At 46.3% G+C, this 22020-nt stretch overlaps 1 protein-coding gene across 9 annotated transcripts in view; it reads right to left on the bottom strand.

Annotated features, from left to right (window-relative positions):
- The window catches only part of PDGFA (platelet derived growth factor subunit A), a 33566-nt gene extending 12019 nt beyond the window's left edge, over positions 1-21547 (bottom strand). For 2 of the 9 annotated variants that reach the window (XR_016471538.1, XM_090151240.1), the window contains exons 1-5: positions 20773-21547; positions 19673-19769; positions 12432-12536; positions 10008-10195; positions 2758-2884 (exon numbers count right to left, since the gene is read on the bottom strand). Coding sequence is in view for 4 of the 9 variants with exons in the window: in XM_090151240.1 (XP_090007366.1) it covers positions 2758-2884; positions 10008-10195; positions 12432-12536; positions 19673-19769; positions 20773-20835 (580 nt within the window). In the remaining 5 variants the exon portion in view is untranslated. Of the gene's footprint in view, positions 1-81; positions 196-1183; positions 1267-2757; positions 2885-10007; positions 10196-12431; positions 12537-19672; positions 19770-20772 lie in introns of all 9 variants that reach the window. The other 7 variants (XR_016471537.1, XM_031606462.2, XR_016471539.1 and 4 more) reach the window with 6 other exon arrangements.
- Between the last annotated feature and the right edge of the window lie 473 nt (positions 21548-22020).

Here is a 22020-nt window from a genome sequence, read left to right as displayed (position 1 = left end):
GAATCAAAGGTCCTATCCTCAAAGTAGATGACTTAAAAATTAAAAAAAAAAATAAGCTGTTCTGCATGAAGAGTCACTAACCTGGGGCAAGAAGCTCTAAATGCTGCTCTGATTGAGTTTACATGCGCACTTTTAAGGTTGAATTTTAGAAAATCTTTGCTTCTATCATACTACTCCCAATAAATACCTGTTAATCTGAAACAGGATATCAAGTTTAGCATTCTTTAGAAAAGACACATCAGTAAAAACGAAAACTGCCACTGGGAGTTTACGTGCAAAAAGAGGTGTTTGAAGTTCAGTTCACCATCATAAGGGCATTAGGTACATACACTGCAAAATCCAGATCATTCCCACTCCAAACGCTAGGACCAAATGCAAGTGCTGCCATTTGCATCATTTCAAGTCATTAAGAAATGAAAACTCCGTATTCAATTTGGAATGTATATCTCATCATCATACACTGCTAATACGCTGCCCATCAGATTTCAGGCATTTTTTGCATTGAGAGGGTGTTAGTTTTTCACTATGCTGAAAAACTCATGAATTTTGATGACTGACTGTTATCATCCTACTGAGACTGAACAGAGCAAAAAAAAAAAAAAAAAGATCTTAATTTTGTGCTGTAAGTAACACAGGGCCTTGCAACACAAAAGTGGCATTTCTAAGCATCTTCCTCCTCAGGGGCATGTACAATCAATCCCAGTTCATGCCAAAACAAGGGTTTGATGGCCATGCAAAGAATAATATTTAACTACATACATACACTCAATGTTTTATAGACAATGATGGGAACGCAACAATTTGTAACCTGGCAATTCATTCATGCATTATTATGTGATGTTTGACCTCAGAAATCAATAATAATGAAACAAAAGCAGAGGTGATGGAACTTGAGATTTCAGAAGCTGAAGTATTAGCACCCTCCAAAAAAAAATAAAAATGGAAAAAAAAAAAAAAAAGGCAAGAAAAGGAAGTAGCTCAAGAATGTAAGATGCTGATGGTGATGTGGAGCTTAAAGGAAAAATACCAGCAGGTAGAATTATCAAAGCCAATCAAATCTAATCTCTTTGCAGCCTTGAGGTAGCAAGTGTCAAGATTTTGAACAGTGATTAAGTTGAAGTGATGGTATTTGATTAAGTTTTCCAGTACTTGTGCTATTAGGGTGTTCAGCATATAGTCCTACCTGAATATCAAATAGTTCCAGTAGGTTTTATGTTGGTTTTAACTTTTTTCGTTTCCGTTTTTTACCTGATTCCCTAGGCCTTCCTGTTAACATAAGGGCAGGGCTGGTCAAAAGCCCCAAGGTAATGCATTTTGTTGAACACTGAAGTAAAAAATACTCAAACCGTTTACATTTCCAAGAAATCTCGTTATCCTTCGCATTAAAGTAGTCACTTCATAACGTCTGATTTGACATTCGGTTTATCAAGTAATTATACGAAAGTAAAGGAATAATAAACGAAGCTGGCATTGCATACGTCATTACGAAGATCCATCTATAATTACTGTTACCATGCTGTATTCAACACACGCTTTCAGCTCTGTAGTTAAGCTATTTTCAGCTCACCATCCACTTGCTGGTACAGATTTTATTCCCATCAGTTATTAAATCCTAGAAAACTGTATTCTTCCATTAAATTTCTACCCCATCTTTCACACATAATTTATCTAACCAAACATTTTTTTTCCACATGCAAGACAGAAAAAAATATTAAAACCATATATACACAAAAATAACCACTTAAAATGTGTTTTTGTCTACGCATAACTCAACCTAGTTTGAGCTGAAACGCTCTGCTCAGATTATAAATCAGCGTCAAATAGAAATCACAACAGAGGCCCATCGTTGCTTTTATTCAAATTCTAATTCTGCTGTTCACAGCAACTGGAGCTGACATTTCCTTAGACCAGGTTTAATGCCTCCGTGCTACAGAGAGGCAGTCCTTACCCAGACACCTATGAAACCCATCACCACTGAGCAACTTTCCTCTTACATTTACTTGCTCTTCACTGACACTAATTTTGGGGCTGAGTCCACTGTAACCCCTCCTAAGCTCCTGCAAGAGATGAAAGTGAACTTTTGCAGTTACTTTACTGGGTTTCCTGAGTGTGTGTCAAGTCCTGCGTTACACCTAGGCAGAGGATCTGAGCTAGTAATTTTAGGCACTTCATGAAAATCACATTGAAAATAAGTACGGTTCCCCACATAACCTTCCCGTGATTATTTAAGTTTTGTCTTGAGAGGGCAAGCACACATTTAACCTAACACTGGCCAATGAGTTCTTGACTACGTGTAAGTAAGAAAACAACAGAAACAGGCACTGTTGTTTCAAAACTCATTACTTCTGAACATAAAATTTACTCCTCAGTGCTTTATATTCGTTTCATGAATATTTTCCCCAAGGTCAAGTAAATCTTAACTCTGTCTCCACAAAGTCCAAAGAAATTAGGCAACAGAGTTCACCAATAAGCTGCAACAGGACAACCTTTAACTTAATTAAGCAAGACCTGAGCAATATTGGGCATTTCCTTTTATTTAAAGTCTAACCTAATGAGAATTGACAGAATTTAAACTTCAAGTCCAAACTTTTTTATCTAGCACAAATTGCTCCTAATTTTGCATCTCCAACACCCAGAGAAGTACCTGGGGCTCCACTTTGTTCACTGGAAGCATGATTTGCTTTACATTCTTTACTAAAATAAAAAACAAATTCTATATGAAATAAGCATTAATGCAAAAATAAAAGGAAAACATACCAGTTTCTTCTTCTCTATAATCTGAATTAGTATTTGTTGATGTACAGGTGCATTCCATATGCTCTTCTAATCTCACCAGAACTTCTTTTAATTTTGGCTTTTTTCTAACATATTCCACTTTTGCCACCTATAAAATACGATGAGGTACGTACTGAGATACATTAACATAGTTCAGGACTGAAGACAGATAACTATATACCTCTATTTTTGAATGAAGCCAAACCCACATAAAATGTTAGCATAATAATCTTCTTTTATCTTAATTGTGCATCATGTAACCACTTATTGCGCAGGCTATTTGTTTACTCAAGTTCAGCACTTTGAAACACTTTTCCCCCGAGATAAAATAATTTCCCATTCATTTCATTTTGATGTTTCAGGCAACCCAGTTTTCACATATATCACAATAAACTTATACAGGAACTCTAATCAGTGTTGGTTCTGCCACTTTTAGCATGCTGTTCTGTACACGTTGACCACTGCTCTTAAGCTGAAGGCTAACAACAAAGGCATTCAGTTAGATCGTAACACATTTTCTAGATCACAAATTGTTGTCTTCAGAGTCCTCTGGAAGTAAAGTACTCAACCCTTCAGAGACCTGCATCTGAGTATCAGCCTAGAAAGCAGCAATCTCAATCCTACTCATTCCTTGCAGTGACTCGAGACTTGCTCACAAGAGCTCCCACACACTGTTGTTAGGTCCAAGGGAACCACATGCAAACTGGATCCAGCCTTTGGTTGCTTTTTTGTGGATGGCTGGCAGGTACGCTGCTCCTCTCTGATCCATCCAACTGCTTCCAACCGCACTGCCCCACTTTGTGCCAAAGCACCGGCACCTTTGTAAGAGAAGTCTGGGGGGCAAGGTGAGGTTGGAGAAAGGAGCACGTTGGGGAAGCAGCGGGTCTCAATGCAAAGAAAACCAACACAAAAGAAAAGGACACTGAGGTTGGAGGAACGCGAGGAAACCTGAACAGCAGGCAGGGCAGGAACACAGTGCAGGCAGCAGGAGCACCGCTGGGCTGGGGCACTGACACAGACAGGTTGGGGTCCAAGGGTGCTGGGCATGGAGTTGTGCTGAGAGTAACAGGCGTGATGGTCACGGCCATGCAACAGAAAATGGCACAGAGTGGGAAAAGAGGGCTAGACAGTATCTAAATTTAGTTTACAATTGTGTTGAGTAGGTGGTAACCGTTCAGTTGAAATGGTAAGCACTGAAATGAAATCATGGCTCCTCAGTTCTACCAGTGATTTGTCTACTGCTCGACAAGGACTGCATCATGCCTGTCCCGGCAAACAGGAAGACAACTTAATACAGGTATGCGTTATAAATGAGATAGGTGAGGGAGCAGAAGGATGAGAGAGGCAGATTGCCTCTAGAGAAGTTAAACGACAGAGCCAAAAGGTCCAATCCAAGCAAAATCCCCTGAGCAAAGCATTCACACTCTCCTTGTAATGGTTTACTGGTGTGCTTGGCAGGGTTTCAAAGCTCCAAAATCAACCTTCAAACCATGAAAACCATTCTCCAGCCCTCCCCAAAATGGAACAACAGTCTCAAAGAACGAGAGTGGTGGCTGGAAAAAACATCACATTCCCAGTTCCCAGAAACACTCTTTTGGCTCTTTGGATGTACACAAACTACCAGGGACCTCTGAATGACAGTATCAGAAGCGAGAGCAAAATCCTGGCCTTGCTGAAGTCAATGGGAGATCTGCCATTGCTTGCATAGAGCCAGGATTTCAAATCCATGTTTTAGTCACCGCCTCTTCTGTCAACAGGATCTGGAAACTATTTTCATTTACCCAGCAAACAAAAGTTGCGGAGAGACAGATACATTAACTAAGATGTCCACATTAAAGGTATCTTCAAAAACTCTCCTATCTCCATATAAACAGTTTAAGATCTGGCCATGGCACACAAGAATGCTTTAGCCTGAAGATTAACAAAGGGTCAAAGCAGCATGCTTCAAAATCTATCAGGACCCAACTCCAACAAGTCCTTGAGTGCGAAGACATGAAAATGTATGGTACAACCGAGTCATCTGGCACGAGAGGATGACTAATCCTTAAAATTTACAAAAACAAACAGTAATTAAGACACCTTCATCACCACAGACAAAGAAAGAGACCCAGCAATCATGGAACAGCTTTCAGATCTGCCATGCTTATTACAACTGTTGGAATAAATCAGCCTTGTTGAAACTTACACACAACAAAAAAAATGCAATCCAACATTTTAAAGTCTGTCCCTGTTTTGCTTTGCTTGCCAAACTGAAAGTTATATGCAGTCTCTGTGGCTACTTGGTATCAAACAACATTAAAAAAAAAAAAAAAAAAGGTGATGCTTTGAATAATAGGATGATAAAGAATTCAAGAAGCAGTTTATATCTCTGTGCTTTCAATACACTGTAGCTACAATACAATCCAGCATACGTTTCACTGCCCTACTTCACGCGAGGCAAGTTGAAGGAATGATGTTTTTCAGTATGCTGTAAACATTAAAACTGCAGCAGCACACACTGAGTTAAATTGCCATGCAATGTCATCTCCTAGCACCTGCTGCCAATTAATGCTAATCTAAAACGATAAAGGCTGCAGGTCAGATTTGCAGTGGCTATAAACAGGGACGGCTATGCTAATAGTGTGGGATTTGGCCTTTTGCTAGTGTCTGTTTTCTTCTTCGTATTTTTGTCCCTGGTGTTTATCTTGTACACTTACTGTCACATGTAATACCAACTACTTTGATGGCCAGTCCTCAGCAAACAGCTCATACCAACATCAGCTTCTTCTTCTTGTCATTAATGCAACAGAACTAAAAACCACAACCTCAAATCCCTCCAGAACTGAAGAAGATTACTATATAAGGACTAAGAGAGAGAAAGACTACAACAAACCAGCTTGGCTAAGTGGCGTGTAACCAATGGTACTGTGTTTGATTCACAGCAGAGCCCATTCTACAGTATGGTGTGGTGGTTAGCTTAAAATGAAAATAAAATCTGAAAAACACATGTGGCCTTATGAAATGCCATGGAAACACCTCTCCTAGAGCTCCTGCAGGAGAGAGATCAGGGAGTAACAGTGGGATGAAAACAGCACTGAAAGCAGCAGCACCCAGAACCGCCCTAGCACACAGCTGACAGTTCCACGGGATGGAACGTGCATGGAAATCTCAGCATAGAAACTTCCTCACAACACACAGAGCAGCAAAGCTCACGAAGCTGATGGCTAAATACAAGATGGGAAATAAAACCAAAAATGACGGGATTAACCATTTATCCCAAATTCAAGCACCTTACAACTCCTTCTTCACCGCCCTCAGGTCTGTGAGGAAGACGGAGGCCTACAGGGCGTAAAGGCACTGGAGGGGCTCAGCAGGGACCTGCCAAGTCCCTGCATGCTCCAGGGATGGCGGGACAGGCACAGTGCCCACCAGGAGGCACGCTGCCAGCTGAGCATGCTGCCCTGTGCACAAAGGCAGGCCGCCCCACAGCCTGGCTGCCACTCACATTCAAACTCCATTTGCAGGGCACTCTGCCAGCCCAATCCCCAAGGGAAGCTCTGTGCACGGACACTCAGGGATTGCTCTCCTTGCACAGAGAGAGGCCCTGGGTGCTGCCACTGCTGTGGGAATGGGGGAAGCCCAGGCAGGGCAGCCCTGTCAGCATGCCATGGCAGCAGGATGCTGGGAACACAGCCCCCAAAGGCACGAGAGGCTGAGGTTGCTGTGGGGCACGTTGGGAAGATGCTTGAACACTTCACTTTATTTGGACTGGGGCTTCCCTTGTTTCTTCCATTCCTAAACTGACCTTCGGTCTCCCTGGTCCTGCCTGCCACCAGCAGTAATCTTCTGTTAGGTCACAGCTAAAATCAAAGTGCTGCTTACCCTACTGATAGAAGGGGTCACTGAGGAAAAACGTCCGTAAGGCTGCAGACACGACACACAGCCATTTCACCTGCACACACCGCTGGGCAGCTCTGCTGAATACCTCCTGTGTTTCTGTCCTTCTCTTCACAACCTCCCAGCAGCACCCAAGCGACAGCTGAGGAGCAGCATCCCTTCCCTCCAGCTCCCTTTCCCCTGTATTAATTTACCGTATGAACATACTAGGTTAAATTTCCTCCATCAGCTCAGTACTGAATACTCAGAAATGGCTGAAGTTGTTATGGCTATGGCCCAAGGCAAAGCAGAAGGCAGAGCTGAGGTGATTTATGTCATTTCTGTGTTTAGAAATAAGCATTGCTGCAAACAACAGTAATACTCAGCTTGGCTACTCATCACTGTAAGCAGCATTTGCTCTGCAATATTAACTGTTTTCTGCCACTCTGACCAAAAATGTGAATAATAATTGTGCTGAATATTACAAGAAATATCCTGGCAAGACTCAGTTCAGAAACCCCCCAAATAAACTGCAGTTCTGTACTTGGTAAATATGTCATCTCACTGTGCAGAAGCAACAGAATCTGCAGATGTTACTGAAATGCTTCTGCAGACAGAAGAAATATATCTGTAACAGATAACAACGCCCTCCTCACCAATCCTTGTTACCGTTTCTCTATCAGAAGGATAGAACTGTAACTTATTCCTTCCTATCAAAGGGCAACTCCCAGCCAGGTCCTTCATCTCAATCAGATTCCTGCAGCGCTGTTACAGCTTGCTGAGCAGAGCTCTTTAGGACCAGAAGCTGTGCTCTCTGGGGTTCCCCATGTTACAGTGCAGGGGAACCTCCCCTGCACCGCTCCACCCAACAATGGGGAAACCTCAGAGGACTTGTTTTGGGGAAGTCATGTCACCAACCCACGTCACCAACACCCCTGGCTTGCAGTCTCCCTGCAGCTCCAGTTCCATGAGCCCAGCAGCAGTATGCTGGGCACCTGAACATGGCTCTGTGAAGGCAAAGTGAGGACATTGCGAAACCCTATAGCCTTTAAGTCATGTCCCCAAGAAAGGAATGCCCCAGTACAAGCGCCTCCGCTGCTCCTCTCACACTGCTCCAGCTGTCTCTTAACCTTGAATACAGAGGCCCTCAGTAAAACAAAGAAAACACCCTCTGCTTTAGCCTGTTAGATGATGCAAACCCACTTGCTGACCTTTCTGGGTGAACATTTCTCTAGTGTGAACGGGCCAGCTATGATCTCACTACCTTGTCAATGAAGAGGAAGTGGGGAAAGCCTTTTCAATGTTTAATCAAAAGAGGGCTTTTATGCAGTCTGACATCAGGGGAAAATACAAGACAGCTTTCCAACCACATTGCAGAACAGCTGAGAGGCTCTCCAAGAACTCCCCCCCTACCTTTCCAGCGACCCTTACTCTGGGCCAGCTACTTAATGGCATGAGCAGACATTCAGCTCAGAACATCAGATTGACAAAAAGCTCATAAAACCATCAATTATATCAAAGCTACAAGAGGATATGACTCTGGAGGGCATAAATATGGATCCTGTTCAGAGATTTCTGGTGTGACAGTGGGGTCAGCCTACAACCTTTACAATGAACATCCTGTTCCTGCTTGACCTCTTGTCCTCCCCCCTCCCCTCCCCCTTCTACTTAATGACTATTTGGAGCAGTCCTGGATTTTGGGGGGGAAAAAAAAATGTCTTCCAAAGCTGACTGACATATACTGATATCGCTGGTGGCAATATATTTACACAGCCACAAAGAGCAGCTGCTCAGTTGAGACTACTTTTAGCTTGCGCCCTATTAAAATGAATGCAAATCTAAAAGCACTCAAAGCATTATCAGAGCACTGAGTGCGAGACTCTGTGTGCTGGGAAGCAGCCCCAGCAGTGACATCCCACTAAGGTGCTGCCAGTTACAGCCTGCATCCTTGAGGCTTCTACAGAGCCCCTGGGGTCCCTGAAGAACTGAGGACTGCTTAGTCTCTCTCCCCCATGCACTGCATGGACAGGTTACAAGCATGGGGCTAGTCAGTCCTACCACAACACCAAGACAGTTCACAGGACAACTCTTTGCTGGCCATCTCCAACGGCTTTATATCTATTAGTTGCAACACAAAATTAATTGGAAGCTGAACCAAACCCCAAAGTAACAGCACTAGATATAACAGTGAAGCACTTAGCTGCTCAGCTCCTATTACAACTGTAATGCTCCAACTTCTTTGGTTTGCGCTCAGCTCTTAGATACGATTCCAATTTTTTCCTCATTTTTCATTGTTGCTGCAAAGCCCCCACCACAGGACAAGCAGCAACCAAGTGCAAAATATAACTGCTTTTGTAAAAAGCGAGGAAATCTCTTCAGACGTTTCTCCAGCTTATCTGGATGTGAAAACATTTTTCAGATGCTCAGAAAAGAAGTCCTGCTCAGATGCCTGCCTGCGTGTATGAAAAACTCTGCACCGACCCAGATGCCACACTTTGTGTTTACAACATACAGCGTTACGTGGGTTAACAGCACCTTCCTCAAGAAGAAATCCATTCCAAGTAGAGAGATCAGGGTGTTGCACTGGGCAATTTTATGTTCAAGAATGTGGGTTGGTTTCTTTTTTCTTTTTTTTTTTAAACAAATTCTGCTCTTTAAATACTCAAAGCAACGCGAACTCAGAGCTTTAGCAGTGTAAGTGCTAAGTCTAATCTCCTACATGCAGATGTAAATCAACATTACTTGTTTAAACACTGATAAAAATTAGAACAGAGTGAAGCCTAATGAACACAAGAAATATTTCACGTAGTATTTACTGGAAAATTGCAACAGGGATTTTGTCTAATGAGTAAATACAGCATGAAGCCGTTGAGTCTTCTATCCCTGGGGTAAGATAATTCGAAACACATTTTTTTCAGATCAAAAGTGTTATGTTGTCAAATATAAAAGCCCAATTTAAGCTGCATAATATTTAATTAAGAAAACAGCATTCCACACTGAGATTTGGGTTTTTTTTGGTTTTTTTTTGTTTTAATTTTTAAGTCCAATGCCCCTCGAGTCATTTTATCTTCTTAACTGTAAGATTTGTACAGTGCGAGATCATGGGAAAGGCACAATCAACTTTATTTTCATTACTAAGAGAAGAAAAAAACCTAAAGGAAACCCTGTGGAAACCAAATCCAAACCCAAGATTTTCCAGCAATCGTGCCATTTGAAAAGGCCCTTGGCTCACTCAACACAGAGAGGAGCATAGCAGCCAGCCCCCCTTGCTAAGAGGACGGGTATTAAAGATCCAGGTCACGCAGAACAGCCACGATACCTGAAGCTCCTACACTTCTGAGGAGGTTCTCAGGGCTGTGCAGCCCCGCTCTGCTCACCTTGACACTTCTGTGATGTATCCGTGAGGGCTGGCATTTCACACTGCTGGTGTTGCAGCAGCCAGTGCAGCGCTTCACCTCCACGCACGGCGGCCATATCAGGAAGTTGGCCGAGGTGGGATCAATCTGACTCCGAGGTATCTCATATATCACCGTCCGTGTTTTGCAGACAGCCGGGATGGCTTCCTCTGCGAACAGAAGAAATGCACACTTCCAGGTGAACGGCTGCTCTCACCTCACAGCACCCACGTACCGTACGCTGCCAATTTATGAGCGGCATCCTTAGCCCGGGGCGAGACAGTTCTCAGCACCCAGCACTTCCCAACACGCCGGTGCTGAGCACTGTTTGCCTGCCATTGCACTGTGGGTGCTGCCTTGGGGGAAAGCTGGACTTGCTCCCGAAAACCCAGCCCTAAAATACATGATGACAAAGGCCCGGCTCCCAGCACAGCTCGGAGTATATATCACTAGGTAAGGCAATCCTGGCTCTTCAGAAGTGACAGCAAGAGGCTTCCCCGCCTTAGCCAGTCCTCCCATACAGCCTGATAGCAACTGCTGAAGAGCAGCTGTTATTTTATAGTATTGGGGCAATCACTGCACACATATATTATCCCACCAACATGCAATACCTGGCAAATGCAGCCACAGAAGCTGCACTGAGGGTATTTTTAATCACACTCAAATTGGCTGAGCTGGGAAGCAACCCGTGCCAGCTTGAAGCTTCTGAGTCTTGAGTTTCCACTTCCACAACCTTAACATCCTCATATGGAGTCTGGTCCACACGCCATCAGTGAGCAACAGCCATTTTGTTCTAATTGAAAGCTCTGTGCACGCTGGGTTTTATTTCATTTGTTATTTTTGAATAAGGCAAAACCACAAGAGTAGCACGACTGAGGAACCTGCAGTGTCATTTGCAGCTCAACAAGTTCACTTCTAGGTTCAGGTAAGGTGAGCTTGCTGCTGGCAGCTTCAGCCACACGAGCACCAGAACAAGAGGAATCATAGAATCATAGATCGTTTGAGTTGCAAGGAACCTTTAAAGGTCATCCAGTCCAACTCCCCTGCAACAAGCAGGGACACCCTCAGCTCCGTCCCACTGCACTGTGTGATTGCCGTCATGGGAAACCCAAACCACGCATCGTTCTCAACCTAGGGACTGCCTAGGAAGTCAAACTGGTAATTTAAAACGGTCCAGAAAATAATAGCAATCTCAGGGATAGCTCACTTGGTGATCAGCTCCCTGAAGGCAGCTTGGATGTTTTGCCTTTGAGTGGAAGCAGTGATAGCTTCGGGTCATACGGGGCAGGGAACTGTAATTCTGCCTGCACTTCTTCAGTTACTCCTCAAGCACAAGAAGTTCAGTCTTGGCCTGCACTGTTACATGAAAATCAAGGCCTGGTTTTTAAAGAGCTACGTTTTGGTCATCTGAACAGAGTGGAAATTCTTCTTCTCAATCCCCAGTGCCACGAACTCGACAAAATTAAAGGATCCAATACAGCAAGATAGCAGGCAACTCCTACACGTTATTGAGCATATACAGTTCCCACTGACTGCCACGGAGAGGTATCCAACACCCAGCAGAGCAAGGTGCCAAGTGCAGCAGGCTGTTTCAGAACCGCTGCTCTCCAGAGGCACTCAGTGTGACGAGCATCTTGCCAATTCACACTGCAGATCCATGCCGACAGCACGCTGCGCTATCTACTGCGGGCAGCCACAGCTCACTGTTAGAATACATTGACTCTGAATTACCTTACATAGATAAGAACGTGGATGCTTTCCACCGTCAAGTAAAATGGTCAAAGAGATCTAATCAGATGAACAAGCACTGCTCACAAAAACCGCTCTAACATTCCTTAGCATCTCTTTAATGGGGGATCTGGGCTTTACTGGATTGCCTTCATTAGTGTTTAATAAGAAAAAAATCCCCTGTAAACACGCCTGGTGCTCTACACAACGACGAAATGAATGTCCCAGTGTTTCCATCAATGGCTTTTAATTTTTTGGATAAACTGTTTTTTCCTTTTGAATAAAGAGTCAAGCTGTTTCCTTTTGTGGAGCTTCTGTACTGAAAACTCTACCAACTGTTGATGTTTTTTTTTTTTAAAGCAAACGGCTGTAGTTGTTCCCCACACTATGAATTATACATTGAATATCACAGCGTTTTCTAACCAAGGTCTAGCTTTGTAACATGCTGCAACAAGAAAGTGAATGTAAAGAATTTGTGCTCGTCTGTCTGCTACGGACAACCTCCACCAGACAGATTCTCGGGCAACAGCTCATTTTGTGCAAACAGAAAAGCAGAAGCTAGAAATGGCCTTTTTTCCTTTTTGTGCACATCCCATTCTTCCAGCGAAACGCCCTGCTTGGCTGACCAAAAACACCCCTCTGTTCTTCCTCCCCCAGAACAAATAGCTTGCTTCTTACCAATGCTTCTTTTTCTGCGAATGGGCACAGGACGGTTCTCTTGCGCATGTTTGGCAGAATGAACACTATAAGACCTCAAGTTTGTCTCTGAAACATCATCATATCCTGAAAGAGGAAACAAAGTATTAAACCTCAGCAACGTTACTAGCAGCAATGTTGCTAACAGTGCTGTTCCATACATACAAAACTGCACAAGTCCAAATTGTGCTGCAATTAATCGAATGCAATTCCTACCAACACAAGAGTATAAGGCAGGGAAGACAGACATGAAATGCCACATATAAGCATGCACAGCATAATTCTAACACCCGTTTTACCAAAAGCCCCCCAAAACAGCACGCACTTCATGATACAGAACTGGACCTAAAGCAAGACACATGCACTTGTTATCTGAAAGGCACAGTAAAACTTCTCTTACTGGAAAGGTGTAGAAATAAGATCAACAGTATTTCATAGGAAATGTTTGTTGTGACAAGTTTTATAAAGCTCTGGCATGAGGCTACAGTAGAAAACAGTGCTACACACCCAGCAGCAACAATGCTGCCTCTGTACGTTTTCTCTAGCTTGGTTTCCACGACTGTACCAGGACAGAATCAAAAGCACAAATAACTAGCGTGGCTTTCCTTTTAGCCTCTCCATTGCAGAACAAATCCCCTGTGAAGTATCCTAACCTTTGGAGGGGCATCTGAAGCTACTGCAAACTCTGGGACTGCATCCAGGCTCGTCTTGTTCCCTAAATAAGCCTACCACATGGGTTAAAGGGCCATGAGAAAAAGCAAAGACTGAAAACTTGGCATTTAATTTATCAGTAAAAAAAAACAACAAAATAACTGCTACAACTATTTGGTTTTGTTAAGTGAAACAGCCCAGGTCGCGTCCCATGCAGTGGGGTTCTGAAAACACCAAGCAAAGTCTGCAAACAGTGGGTCAGGCAGACGTAAGCACGCTGAGGACTGCGTGCAGAGTTCAGTACAGCAAACTAAGATATTTAGCACTCTGCTTCTTGGAGTGCCCTCCTCCATAATGTCAATGGACAGTTTCAAAGTTTTGCTGCCGGTTCCAAAGCAAACGGCCAAATGCACCCAAAAACTGTCAATGGTTTTTACACAGCACTCGGTTACACTCCCTCCATGTGAGCTATGCCTACATCCCTCCGTCTTCTGCACCGTCACGCTCCCTGCTTTCAGTTCACTTCGCATGCACAGCTGCCTGTGACTCTGCAAGTAGCTTCAACCTCTGCTTTATTAGTGACGCTCTTCATAAGGGCATGCCCTACACATAAACCTGCTTCTTCCCTTTTCCCTCCAAGAAATCCTGCCCTAAAGAGAGGCAACTCATGGAACAACGTGCAGAGCTGGCTAAGACACATATCTCTAGCACCTTAAGAAGAGCTCTATGCTGAACATATACCATCACTATTTGGAAAACAGTACTGTATGTAGCTGAAACAAGATTAAACGGGAGTCAAAATGTAGGGCCAGAAAGCCCCATCAATCCGCTTTTCCACATCAGCAGAATAGATCCTTGTCTGAAATAAGTCAGGGTGAAATCCAGAGTTTCAATCTACCAGATAAGTAGGCTCCTTCCACCAATGCAGAGCACTTGCCTCCCATTGACTGCAATGGGAAATTTTGGAACCAAACAGATTAACTGACTGTGGGCCTTATTTGCAATCCCAGTCTTGTAATGTAACACAGCAATGACTAATGCATTTTATTTCTGCTTTTATTGCACCCCATACTCCACAAAACTCATCTGTGGGGTAAACAGAATGGCTTGTCTGAGATCCCACAGGAAGTTTGCAACTGAGCTGGGGAACGGAGCCAGGTCTCCTGCATCCCATTCCAATGGCAGCGAGCCATGCACCTGACCCCAAACGGTGTTATGCAAAATGAGGATCCGTTCTGATCTTCCTCCAGCCTTTTTCTGCTTCCTAACGCCCAGCCACCCAACACCTTAATGCTGACGTCCTTCTTGGCAAGTTCAGGTTGTCACAGCCTCTCCCTCACTTTGAGGCAATGAAGTGATACTCAAAAGAAAGCAGCAGGAACTCTGCTGAGTGTGAGATCCAAGCAAGGCTCAGAGCAGGAACACTGCTGAGTGTGAGATCCAAGCAAGGCTCAGATCAGGAAGCATCTCTGTGCACACTCAGAGTTCAAAAAAGATTAAAGACAACACTAATGCTGCTAACCCTAACAGCTCAGTGGGCATAGCCATCTTGCTGAAAAGAGAAGCTGCCAGCAATGCCAGCCTGAGCCTAACTCTTTATTCAACATGCTGCCATAGCTTCCTTTTAGCATGACTGATTCCTTGCTTTCTTGTTTAAAGAAAAGAGTAAGACTAAAGGAATAGTATGATCAGTTAACCAATATGTTTAGCCATGTGCTTACATCTAACTGCTCAACTCAGCTGCAATTAGCCATATTCCATCATCATGTTTATAAAGCAAAATGACACGTCGAGGAGCATGTGTTGCTTCTAAGACAACTCCCAAGGTGAAGAAGGCCTCTGGCTCATGCTGTATCTCACTGTCTCACTACATATCTTAGGCATGTATATCATTTTGTAAGTTCACATCTCGTGGTGGTTAAAAAAAAATAATCTAAGCAGCTAGCGCAGCAAACTGCCAAACAAGTTCCAGTCAAACCCCAATGCATTATGCAACACAAATTGTATTATTTCTATCGCCAGAGCAATGATGTTTCTTTTTCTTCTTTAATAAACAGCATTATGGAGCACATGGTTGGTGTCAGACAACACTGTAATGCGAAAGGCACTCCTCCTCTTGACCCCGACTGGCATTTGGAAGTAGTTCCATTTCCCAATGAAGTCCAAAGAAAAATCACTGCACTGAAAAATCAGAAAGACAGTTTTGGATCCATATATCACTCTAAATAGGCAGACAGAAGACTTTATTGCACTTCATTAAAACAACGATGCCACAGGAATTAAAATAACTCTCTTCAGTCTGACTTTAAAGAAATCCACTGCTTAATCTACAACCTGCCAGAAAAACTCAACAAATCACACCCTAATTTGTATCAGCTTTTCCCACCAATGCATTGACTTGGGAACATGAAGTTGCAGGATAAGATCTTCCAGCTCTTAGCAAAGAAAATGGGGGTTTATGGGTGCTGAGCACCTCACAAAAAGAGCCTGAGAGCAGAAAGCTCAGGAATGGGCAGTTCTTGGTTTAGAAATTGAACGCTGCTTGTCACTAAGCAAAGACGGAGGATGCTGCACTGTGCCAGATTAATTAAGTTCTTTTTTAACATTTTAATAATAAAAAAAAATGTTTTCATGGCAGCTGATCAAGAAATTTCTCTGTAATCTTTCATGTACTGACAACATATCAATGCTGGGTAGAAAAACTCTTGCAATCAACCTTGGTCAATCCATTAGTGTAGCTGAAATTGTTCTTTTTTGTCAGGCTGGCATTTTTCCACTAGGTCATGGAGTATAAATCACAGAGCTCCTGCGACATTCTGCCAATACGTGATTACTCTTCTCCCAAAAAAAGCAAGTGGAAAGCATCCTGAGACTACTGTTACTTTATATTTGTCATTTTATATTTTCACATTGCCATCTCCTTCCTGAGCAACTTTATGTGCGAGGTACAGTCACCAACATAAGCAGCCCTAACACGAACCCTTCTAGATGTCACTTGGATGTACATCCAAGAAGAGTAGGTCCAAGATTCCTAGTACCAACTGCAGGAGCTGGGGAAATTCTCAGTCTCCCTGCTTCCAGGAATTTGGTGTAAGGTACAATAAAGTGAAATGGTCTGTCTTACAAATCGGTCCTAGAGCCAGAAAGCCCAAGGCAACGTCAATCTGTTTGATCTCCTTTCTGACTGATGCAAAATATGCCCTTCTGACATTCAAATGCAGAAATAGAGGTCATTAAGTTTTCAACTTTGATCTATTAAAGGAAATATAAGCAGCAGCCTGCAAGGTCCTGTTTTGTTTATGGTTTTTTTCCCCTTCTTAGATGGGATCTGCCAACTGTAAGGGAAGAGGAGCATCCTTCACCTGCCTCAGAAAAGCACAGAATGCAGGAGGCAGATACCCGCCTCTCATCCTGTTTAAGAGGTGCAAGGCAAGCTAACATCACATTGTAACATCTCTAATTGGTGCACCACCCCAAAAGCCACAAAGTCAACAGAAGGTTTTCCAATAGACTGAGCACTGGGACGCAGCCCACAACCAGTTCATTTACAAGTTCCTCCATTAGCACAAAGCTGCCCTGCTAGTTCTTACTCGTGGGCTGCTCCATTCGCGTGGCCTAAGCTGACCCTGCGGTTGATGCCCTTAAACCATGCAGTGAAACACACTCAACCCAGCTTCCCCACGCAGGGAGACGACTGGGGGAAGTCTGTTCCCAGCGGGAGGCAAACATAAGAGGTGATGAAATGAGCTCTGCCTCCCACAGGACAGATGGGAGAGGTGAAGCGCGAGGAGAGAAACCACGCTGCAAAGCCAAGGAGAGCTTTCAGAGGCGGGATGTAGGAAATGCCCCCGTTTTGGTGAGTTAGTCTGCTAGTAGTAAATCTGAACTCTGCACGCTGCAGCTGCCTACTTCCTGGGATCGTGCGTGCTTTCTGTTTTAAATAAGGTCAGCTTCTGCTCTCCATCGTGCCAACGAACACCCAGCACTGACTCAGATCCCAGTGTTAACACAGAAGGCTGTTTTCTGATGTGAACGCAGCGTTTTCGTGTTGCCTTCGCAGGGGTTTCTCCTCAGATCGGACACGTAGCACCAGGCTCTGACAAACTGGCCTGGATTGTCTTTTTATGAAAACAATACTAAGCTCCATGTTGGGTAGTGTTTTTCTTTAAGTAATACGCCAGATGGTCTGGGGGTGTCGTTTCTAATTTTATGAAGGGGGTTATCAGTCATCTCCGCGCTACAATATAGCGACCAAATCTGTCAGAATACAAGAAAAACCTGCCCACTCTGACTTACAAAACTTACTTTCCCAATTAAAAATGCATGCTTTGCATGGCAGGAAAGAAAACGACTCTTCTTCCTTCGTTTTCCACAAGATTCTGCCTTGTTACTCAATAATATCAGACATTTTCTGCGTGCATGCCCCATCCTGCAAACTCTTCCCGTAGAAGATCATTCTTAATTCTCGAGTCCACCCACTGAGTTTAAACAGGGCTACTCGCATGCAGAAGGGCTGGCAGCACCATGCACTGGAACGAAGGAGAAGATATTCACTGGAGTGTTTAATTCTGTTCCTTGATTCAAATCAGTACATGCCATAAAAGAGAAACACAGCTACTGCACAGACCCTCACCAAACCAGCCCTTCCCTAAATGCAACGACAGCCATAAAGAAATACACGGATTTCAGGAAGATCATCTCACCAACAGCAAGCAAAACACAGCTGATCTGCTAAGCCAAGCCTGTATTACAGACAGTAAACAGGCCCAATCCTGTTAGCTGAAGAAAACACGGTAATTCCAATGCTGGATTAGTCACTCTGATAACCCCTCAGTAGGCATTACTCACAGCAGCAAAGACCGTGCCCAGAAAGCATACAGGTAGGAAGGAGCAGCAACTGCCTGTGGAGATCCAACCCTGCCTGTGCAGCTCAGCATGCGTGCAAACAGAGCAGGCACAGGCTGAAAGGCTGAATATTTTATTTTTTAATACTGTTTTGAGTTCACGTCTCAAGGCATTACCATTTCACATTGAAATAGTGAAATATGTATACCTCGTTTCTCTAATGGTTTCTAAATTGACACGTTGCATGGAAACAGCAGAATGAAGCTGTAAACTCGTGGCTGACCTCTTCAGTTTTTGGTCACACATCCTCTGGTTAATATTTGCCACGAGGTAAATAATTCTTCTCTGAAATACATCTGTCTCCCCTGCTACACGCACTGATGGATTCAGCTCCCACCACCACTTGTCTGCTTGCCTCAGTGGAGCCCTGTGAACTTTTGCTCTCCTTTAAAAATGAAGCACGGCCTATCTGAAAATGCAGATGTACTCTGGTAGCTACAGAGCATTGACTCAAATACAGCATTCCAAAATCCCAGCGCTCAGCTCCAGCCCTTCTGCAGCACGGCCCTCCTCTGATTTCAGCAGTAGCACACTTGTCTGGTCCAAAGCAGCATTCAGTGGGGAGATGTGCGCTGCATCCCCCTCCTCCTCTGTGGAAGCTTCTTTAATTGCACTGATGATGGAGCACCGCTCTCCAAAAATATTAAAGCAATGCCAACAGATCTGGTAATTACTAATTGGTCTCTATGGTAAAGTACTGCACAAGAAAGAAATACTCCCATTTTCAGTATAATGGGAAACTCTGCTCCCTAATCACATGAAAATTGAAAGCTGTGTTTGTAAGACACCTTCTGAGTGTGCCATCCTCCTGCTCCTTAATGCAATGCTACACCAAAGGTGATGAGTTGCACTCTAGAAGGATCCTGCAGCTCTGAATGAAGGTGACTGAACCTGGCACAGCCCTTACAAAAACACACAGCATATGGTTTAGAAAGAGATGGCCCCGTACCAACGCAAGCAAGAACTCATTCATTTCTCTCCATGTTTGCTCCTCAGAGCGATGCGGGTTTCCCTTGGGCACATCAAAGGCGTCGGGTTTATTCTCTCACAACTAAGGCACGAAATCACCAGGAGCAAAGTGCATCCAGTGAAACCAACGATAAGCCAGCCGGCAATCCTGTGCTGCTCCGTCTGATTTACTGCTGCAACGATCTGTTTGAACTGCACGTTCTCACTACACCCATTTGCATGCCTAATGATGCAGAAAATAACCCCGCGCTATTTTCTTTTGGAGAAAGTGTTATTTGTCAGGGTGAGCTCCGTGCACAGGTCCCTGCTCAAAAATCAGCGCGGACAGTTTATTTTCCTTTTAATAAAGCCCAGCACTTGAAGAGACATTACTTCATTCATAAATATTGTTTCAAATATTTTAAATACCTCTAGGACAGTAGTTTAAAGATAACAGAGCAATGCAAGAACAACAGCAAACCTTACGGAAATTCTTCTCCGCCGAGAGACGGAGAGCTCTGAAAACACTGAGGGTCACCGGGTCCCTCTCCACCCCGAACCCCAAGAAGTTTGAACTCCCGAGCGGCCCCGTGGCCGCCGCCTCCCTCGGCAGCACAGCTCCCCGCGCGGAGCGGAGCGGTGCGGGGCGCGGAACGGTGCCTCCCCCCGGGGCGGCGGCGGCCGCCGGCGCGGAAGGAAGGAGGACGGGACTAATTTACCTACGGAGTCAATCTCCAGGAGGCGCTGCAAGTCGCGGATGCTGTGGATCTCGCTGTGCGCCAGCCGCTCGATCAGCTCCTGCGGGATCTCGGCCTCCTTCAAAGACACACACACACACACACCGCGTGTCAGCGCGCAGCCCCGCGCGGCGCTCCGCGGCCGGGGGATGGGCACGGGGTTTCCAAGAGGGCGCGGGGTGCCGCGGGGCGCGTTTGGATCGAGCGGGGGAAAGATTCGCCCCCGGCTCCGCCGCCTGCCGGAGCGCACCCGCGGGGCTGCGCCACGGCTCAGCCGGGCACCTCGGCGCGGTTGGGCTCCGGGCTGCCGGGCTCGGTGCCCGCCGGAGCCGCGCCGGTTCTAGCCGAGCCCCCCCGCCCCCGCTGGGAGCCCACCCGTAGAGCCGCCCGCCGAAGTTTGCCCGAACGGGCTGAAAGTTCGCAGCGGCCCCGGCTCTCCCGGAGCGGAGAGGGTCCCGCAGCCCCGGGGCCGTGGAAAGTTGGAGCCGCCCCGCAGCGCCGAGCGGCGCGCAGCCTCCGCCCGACGGCACCTGTAGCGAAACCCGGGACGCGGTCCCGCCGATCAGCCCCCCCGAGCCTCACCCCCCGGTCTGCTCTCAGCTCGGGGTCCGCACCCAACCCGTGCCCGCACCCCGCTCGTGCCGTTCCCGCAGCGCTGCCGGTGCCGCGGGGGCTGCGCGCTGCGCTGTGCGCCGCGGGGGCGGCCGCTGCCGGGCGGCTCCGCTCCCGCTCTGTTTGCAAATAACCGCAGCCCGTTTGTACCCGGGGGGCGTGAATCTCTCTATTATATATCCTATAAACATGTGGGTACGCATATATATTATATATATATATATTATTATTTTTTTCAAGCGTAGCCAACAGCCCCGGAGCGGAATGCACGGTCATTCCCCGTGCCGATGGCACGCACGAAATGGCAACTTGCTTTCTGCCTCGCGGGGCTGGGCGGGTGCCTCCGGCCGGGCCGAGGCGCGGGGATGCCCGCGGGCCCCAGGTGGGCACAGCCGCAGCCCTTCCCCGCCCCGAGCCCCGGCTGCGGCGTCCCCCGGGCACCGAGAACGCGGCGAAGCTCTCGCACCTACCTCGCAGGAGGTAAAGGACAGGTAGCCAAAACCTATCAGCAAAACGCAAGCCCAGGTCCTCATCGCGGTCTAGTGCACTTTAGATACGGAGGGAAGGCAACGCTGATGGAGAGGAGCTGCAGGCCGGCTCCTGCCGCGCAGAAATTCAGTACCATCCCTCAGGGGAAAGGCAGCGGGGTGGCTTCGGGGGTCCTCCGCATCCAGGGTGGCTCGGGGCTGCCTCGGGGCGGCGGTGCTGGGATTACGGCGCTGCCGCTGTTTGTACGTTCCCCTCCAACGGGAGCGCGGCCGCTCTCCTTTCTGCCGCTCTCGCTCGCTCCTCTTGGCTCTTAGGACTAGACCAGCCGGTACTTCTGCATATTTGCTTAGATCAGACCAAAGTGAAACCCAAGGAGTCGATCCGGAGCGCAGCCGAAACGCCCATCACCTGTGTGGGGCGGCTCGCCCCCCTGGCGGGCGGCGCTGGGTCCCGCCTCCCCCCGCGGCCGCTCCGCGCCGGGACCGCCGGAGCTCTGGATTTGCCGGCGTCTCCCCCCGCCCCGCCGGGCCGCCCTGCACCCTCTCCCCGCTTTTTTTCTCGCAAAAAGGGCGAAAAATAAAATTACTGGTACGGATCGAAACGTTTCTCTCTCTGAGAACGGTCCGCTCGGGGTTGAGGTTAAAAAAGGGAATTAATTAATAATAGCAGCGATAAATCGGAGCAATAATGCGAGATCTCGAGGGCTGCCTTGGTGCAGTTCCTTCCTCACTTTGCACGGGAGAAAAAAAAAAAAAAAAAAAAAGAAAGAAAAAAAAAGGAGGAGAAAGGAAGGGGGGAAAAAAAATTATATATATATCTATATATCTGTCTCTACGCAAGAAGATTTAAATCCCACGGGGAGCGGAGACGAACTGCAACTCCGGGCGGAGGGCGCACTCCGGGCTCGCAGCAGCCGGGCCTGTCTGCAGCGTGCGGCCGCCGGAGCGGCATTTAGCGCTGCGCGCTGCCAGGCGCCTCCCCCGCCCCTCCTCCCACCAACAACAAGTCGTGGCGTGGGGGCCGCCGGCAGCTGCAGCCCTACGAGAGGGGTCTGCCCACATGCAAAAAGAGAGGGGGGGGGGGAGGAGGGGAAAAAAAAAAAAAATCAGGAGCCGGAGCAGTGCTGGGGGTTGCGGGGCTCTCTGCGGCACCGGGGCGGGGAGCTGCTGCGCAACAGCCGCCGTAACCTGACGGGATCCACCTTGTGCCCCCGCTGCCTTTTATATAAG

The sequence above is a fragment of the Phasianus colchicus genome, chromosome 16, assembly GCF_987193195.1.
Source record: "Phasianus colchicus chromosome 16, bPhaCol1.hap1.1, whole genome shotgun sequence".
NCBI lineage: Eukaryota > Metazoa > Chordata > Aves > Galliformes > Phasianidae > Phasianus > Phasianus colchicus.
Note: the sequence above shows the minus strand (reverse complement) of the source record. Positions and strands in the feature narration are given on the sequence as shown.